The following is a 6592-nucleotide window of genomic DNA, read 5'->3' on the forward strand; positions in this document are numbered from 1 at the left end:
AGTAAAGTCTGAAGATCAAAAGTTTGCAAACAAACTGCCGCAACGATATATGTATTTGTAATGTGTAATTAATACTCTTCATTCAAATCAAGGACGTACATTTTGGCACACAATCAAAAAAAGTTTCTTATTTTTTCATCATATCCAGAACCTACCGTTTCAGCCTTTACTATTTGAATTATTAAATGTACTAAAAATAAATGGGTCATTCAAGTCTTCTTTACGTGAGTTTGGTCCCCATTTCTCTTTCCACACTTTTTTATTTCCAACATCAAATTCAAGTCCTTCCCCCAAATATAAAATAAAATAAAATATAAAAAAACTCAGTTTCTTGTAACTTGCTAAGTAACTTTTTAATCACACCAAACCCGAATATACCAAAAGGACGCAAACTATTTCCAGAAATAATTATCCTAAATATTATCCTAGAGTTATCCTATGCTAATTAAATATATCCTCATCACAATATTTACCTAAATTCTATTATATTCCATCAACTTGGCCATATATATAGACACATCACACACATTCAACTTAAAGAAATTAGGAGTACAGATAATTAACTAATTATTATAAAGTAATAATAATGTAATTATTATATGATAGTTAATTATAGACAAACTGCAACAAAGATTGACCATTTGATCCCAAATATTTTTTCCCGAAAATCAACACATTGAATTAAAACTAAAGCAACAATTATTTGCCAATAACAACAATAAATTAAAACTTGCCTTGAGATAATTGTTCATCATTGATGAACATAATTGTAGTGCATCACCACTTGATCAAGTTGGGGAGATTCATAGTAGACACTTGATGGAATGAAGGACGAGATGCTCTCTATCATCTGAGGCGTGAAAACTTCATCAAACGGCTCAAAGCTCTCTATTGACGAAGATCCTCCTCTTTCTCCTCCTTCGCCGGCGACAATTTTTTCTTCCCAATTAGGGTTTTCCGGCGGAGGAAGAAGAGAAGGAGGAGAAGGAGGAGGTACTACCACAAGTGTATCATCGTTTACTTCATCATAACCAACTTTATCCGTACAATTATTATCATCATAACCCCCTTTAGTATTATTATTATTATTGCTGTCGTCGTCGCCGTCGTGGTCGCTGCCATAACCCTTGAATCTAGAAGAGTCATAAGGAAATTCAGCATCCTGGCCGGTGAGCTCTTGCACCAAAGCCCTAAATTCGGAGGCACTAGTCTTCACCTTCATGGGGTTGGATATGTACACAACCTTGATTTCCTTCTTGTTATTATTGTTGTTCTTCTTCTTCTGCTTATTGCTTCTTTTAGTTGGTGTTTTTTGTTGGACACCATTCATGGCTGAAGAAGAATTCCCAAGGCTATCCATGCTCCTGAAAATTAAGATCAAAATTATAATAATAACAACAACTTTACATAGAAACAAGTGAAGGCTATTGGTACCGAAGATTTTTTGGACAAATTATAGGGTGGGTAATATAGCTGTGTACTTCTCTGTGGAAAAATAAAGAGAAACAGACCAGAAAAAAAAAGATGTATATAAAAGATGACAATAAGAGAATAAAATTTTAGCTATAAAAGAAACTGCTAATAATTAATAAATTATTATTTGTATTTAATTTTATTATTACATTTTTTTGTTATTTTAATTAACGGCATATATATTTTATTTAATAAGAAATCATATATTAATTTAGTGTAGAAATATGATAAGTATACAAATATTGTTGATGATGCTATCTATCTCAGCCGACACTAGGCGCGTGCATCCTTTTTAGAGCAGTGGCAAAGCATACAAAGATTCTATTGGTCCGTTTGTATCTAATTTTGGTGAACAATAAATGTGTATAGTAATTTGAAGTGAAAACTGTTGGGCCATTAAGATGCGTGGAATGCACGCGCTGAGTCTTTGGCTGGGGGTGCATTATCATGATCTAGGGATTTCAATGATGACGACACGTGGCCGTCGCTGAAGGGGCGATCTAGATGTGATGACGTTGTTGGAGGGACCGTAGATGACGTCACCAATGGAAAGTTGGATTGCCACTTGCCAAGTGAAGCTGAGTGGAGAAAAGCGGGTTCGGCTTCGATAATTGTTCCATTTCTAAATTGGAAAAACATTTATTTATGAAAAAGAAAAGAGGAAAATTCCTACTCTCAAACTCGCGAGTTTGACCAAGTTTGTGTTTGAGTTAACTCGATTCTATTACCTAAACTCGTAAACTCATACGAGTTTACGAATTAATTCGCGAGTTTGATAACAATGATAAAGAATTTAACTAAAGTCTTGAATAAAAAATAGGAATTTTTTCTAAAATAAAATTAAAAAAAAATATTATTTTCTAAAACCCCATTTTTTAACTTTAATTTTTTAAATACGATTTTTTTTTGTTAAAACAAGTTCGCCGCACTTGGGCGAACTCTATAATTTTTATAGAGTTCGCCTAACCCGGCGAACTTTACTTCAAATTTAAAAAAAAATGACTAACTCAAATTCTTAAGTTTCACAGCAGACAATAGTAACTATTATCATCATCTCCATAGTACATAAGAATACACAATAGTACACAGAAATAAGTCATATTTTATTGGATAAATAATATTTTTTTTAATTTATAATGGAAAAAAAATCTTGATTAAAATATGGCTTATTTATGTGTATTTGTATATTTCTGGTTGCCATTGGTGCCGGTGATATTGAAGAAGTCATGATTGTTGTCGGTATACTTCTGTGTAAAAATTAAAATTTTTGAAAATTTAGAAAAGGTCCGGCGAACTCACTCTAACTAAAAAAAATCGCATTTCTAAAATTAAAGTTGGAATATTGGGTTTAGGGAAATAATAAATTTTTTTGTTTCATTTCAAAAAAAAATCTTTAAAAAATATATTAATTAAATTAATTAANNCCTTACGCTTTCAATCAAATTAAAAATTGATCCCTACACTTTAAAAATTTATAATTAAATCCGTAAAAAAATTCAAATTTGTAATTGGTCCATACCGTTCAAACAATATTTAATTTAACGGAATATTCGTTAGCATATTCACTATGTTGAGCATGTGAGTTGCACGTGCAAAAGGTGGAGAGCAAACGACTCTATTTCTGTCTTCTAAATTTTATAATGAGTAAATTATTGTTTTTGTCCCAAACGTTTGGGATAAGTCTCAAAGTTGTCCCAAAGGTTTGAATCGTCCTATTTAAGTCCCTAACGTTTCAAAATTGACTCAATGTTATCCTGCCGTTAAGAATCTGTTAACGGAATTAATGGCGGGACAAAATTGAGACGATTTTGAAACGTGGGACTTAAATAGGACAAACACGTTGGGGGACAAAAGCGATACATAGAAATAAATTTTAATTTTATCCTTCAATAATATCATTTTTTACGGTACATAGTTATTCAATTATTTTTTAATCACATCTAAGTAAATTACACTTAATCACATTAATTTTATTCTAAAGAAATTTATTTTTTTTATAATTTTACTCTTAGAACTGTTTACTTATCATAAAATATTTGTAGAATGACTAGTACATAAACTTGTGGGGAAAAAAATGATACATATACAATAAAGTAATGCGATTCAACTCATTTTACAAACATTTCATGATGAGTAAAAATCTTTAAGAGTAAAATTATAAAAAATAAATTTATTTAGAATCAAAGTAATGAGATTAAGTGTAATTTACTTAAATATGATTAAAAAATAATTAAATAACTATGTATCATGAAAGATTGATATTGGTGAAGGATAAAATTAAAATTTATTTCTATGTATCGTTTTTGTCCTCAACATTTTTGTCCTATTTAAGTCCCTAACGTTTTAAAATCGTCTCAATTTTATCCCGCCGTCAATTCCGTTAACAGATTTCTAACGACAGGACAACATTGAGTTAATTTTGAAATGTTAAGGACTTAAATAGGACGATTCAAACACTAGGAACAACTTTGAGACTTACCCCAAACATTGGGGACAAAAACGATACTTTACTCTTTTATAATAACCAAAAACCCCACTTGCACGCTTCATTGTCTTCGCGTTTTATCCCCCTCAAAATCTTTTTTCACTCATGCTTTTTTTCCATCGTTGGAATTGATTGTTGAGTGTGGTTCGGACCGTGTGGAGTTGGTGATTGATTGACCTTGTTGAAAGTTGAAGAGTGAAATTTGCAAGAACAACACTAAAACAGGTAAGAGTTCCTAATCCCTAGTCCCTACACAGTTGTGATGTGAATGTTATGATTTTACTCTTTTTTCGATTTTTATTTTTCTAGTGGAGGTTAAACTATCTACTGTATTTAGAATTTCTCTGATAAGTCTATGATTTTTTTTTTGGGTAGTGATAGAAGATTTACTGTTTACTGTTCATCTCCACCATGGTGGTCAGTTAGTTAGTACAAGAGGAGGGAAAGAATATCTTGATGAAATAATAGTGGAAGTGTTACGGTTTAACTTAGATGAGTGGTCCATGTAAGAAATTGTTACTGAGCTAAAAGAACTTGGATACACGGACAATGCTAAAATTTAGTGGAATAATCCTAGAGCTGCATTGAATGATGGCTTTAGGAAGTTGAAGTCTGATGGAGATATGATGAGAATGGATAAGTTTGTAGTGGATCAAAAGACTAAACACTACCATATGTATGTGGTTAATGGATACAGACAAGAAAATGAGATTAAAATAACCTCAAATGATGAGGACTATGTACCTTCTGATGGTGAATACAGTGGTGATACTTTAGTTGAAGTAGAAGTGGTCAGTTAATCAGAGTTTTCAAGTGAAGATAACAAGTTTGATGACAGTGCTGATGATGGTGATCATGAGGATCACTTTGATTTTGATGTTGAAGATGAAAATCAACAAGGTCAGCATCCAAATGTCTTGGGAGATAACAGTGGCTCATTAGGAGAAGATGATAATAATATTAATGTGAAAGTTGGTGTGAAAACTAACAAAGGAAGGGTGAGTGAAGATAGTACAAAAATTGATGTTAGAGATATTTCTTCACGTTATGAGACAGTCATTGGATAGCTATGATGAAGATTTTGATGAGCCAATAAAGAGGAAGAGGTATCCTAGATATAATGAAGCTAACATGAATGTTGATTATGAGTTTCGATTGGGGACTAAATTTAAGTCTATTGCTGAGTTTAAGGAGGCTATTAAGGAGCATGCATTGTTGAATGGGAGGGACATTAGATATGTCAAGAACGATCAGGTTAGATGCAAAGTCAAATGTAAGGATTTAGGTGGAGAGTACCTATAGATGGTATTTGCAAGTAAAGTAGAAAAATATGAATGTGTTAGACTGAAGACATTGAAGAGCAAGCACACTTATGAAAGGAATTACAGTAGTTGTCCTGCATTCAGCAATTGAATTGTAAAGAAAATCACCAATAACTTAAGTAGAGGGGAAGATATGAAGTTAGGTACTGTAATTCAAACACGTCAAGATAAATACATGACAAATATATCTGTGTGGAAGGCTTATTGGACAAGGAAATAGGCAAAAAAAGTTGTGCATGAAAAGATAGTGCTGCAATATGGGAGGATCAGTGACTACTGTGCAAAGGTACTGAGAGCAAACCCTGGATCTACACTGAAGCTGAAGTTGGATAAACCTTCTCCAACAATCCAGGTGAGGTTTGTGCGAATGTATATGTGTTTGGATGCTATGAAAAAAGGGTTCCTGACTACTTGTAGGCCTATTATAAGATTGGATAGTTGCCATCTGAAGGGTGATCATGGACAATAATTGTTGGTTGCTATAAGTAAAGATCCTAATTATAACTATTTTTCCTAGCAGTTGCAGCAGTGGAGGCAAAGACTAAAGATTCAATGGGCCTGATTTTTGGAGTTATTACTTCATGACATTGGTGACTTCACAGCTAAGAAATGGGTCTCTATGTTTGACCATCAAAAGACAAGGCACTTAACTTTAAATAATATGACCAAATGTTTACATTTTCAATGAATTTTATTCTTACATAACTTGTTAAAATATTACCTGAAAAATTGATTACGACAGGAGTTACTTCAAATATTTCATGAAATGCTTTCGGTAGTTAAGCATAGGTTTTGCCTTAAGCACCTATATGCCAATTGTAAGAAGGCCTTTGAAGGGGGTACAATTTTAATGGACTTGATTCTCTCTACTGCTAAAACAACTTGATGGCGGGCAAATCATCGGTCTAGAATTTCTTTTCAATAAAAGAGAATCGCTTCGTTGCAAGTATAATTCTAGACCAACAATCGACTTCATTAGAGTTTAATTTTATTTGTCACAAGTGCAAACCAATAAAAATACCGAGAGTATTAGATCTCGGGTCGTCTCTCAAAGGAATTGCTGTGAGGTATGCGTATTATCAGTTATGAAGTTCCAGGGGATTTGCAGATAAGAGAACAATAATCTAAATGACAATAAAACTAAGAAAACAACTAAAGATAACAATTCCTAAAGAGGCATTCATGGAAAGGATTAAGAATCAAGGTTTTCTATCCTAGTCATTAATCATGACACAATAATTACCAAGAGCTAAGCCTATTACGTTATCCCCATATTGAGAGAAAGTCAAATGAACCTAGTTAATCCCAATCC

At 32.6% G+C, this 6592-nt stretch overlaps 1 protein-coding gene across 1 annotated transcript; it reads right to left on the reverse strand.

Moving 5' to 3' along the window:
* On the reverse strand, positions 623-1534 carry LOC107647936 (vacuolar protein sorting-associated protein 13-like protein). Its single transcript, XM_016351984.2, has one exon. It carries the CDS (start codon positions 1358-1360, stop codon positions 752-754), a length of 609 nt encoding a protein of 202 aa, XP_016207470.1. The 5' UTR covers positions 1361-1534; the 3' UTR covers positions 623-751.

Source organism: Arachis ipaensis, chromosome B06, assembly GCF_000816755.2.
Source record: "Arachis ipaensis cultivar K30076 chromosome B06, Araip1.1, whole genome shotgun sequence".
In the NCBI taxonomy this organism is placed as follows: domain Eukaryota; kingdom Viridiplantae; phylum Streptophyta; class Magnoliopsida; order Fabales; family Fabaceae; genus Arachis; species Arachis ipaensis.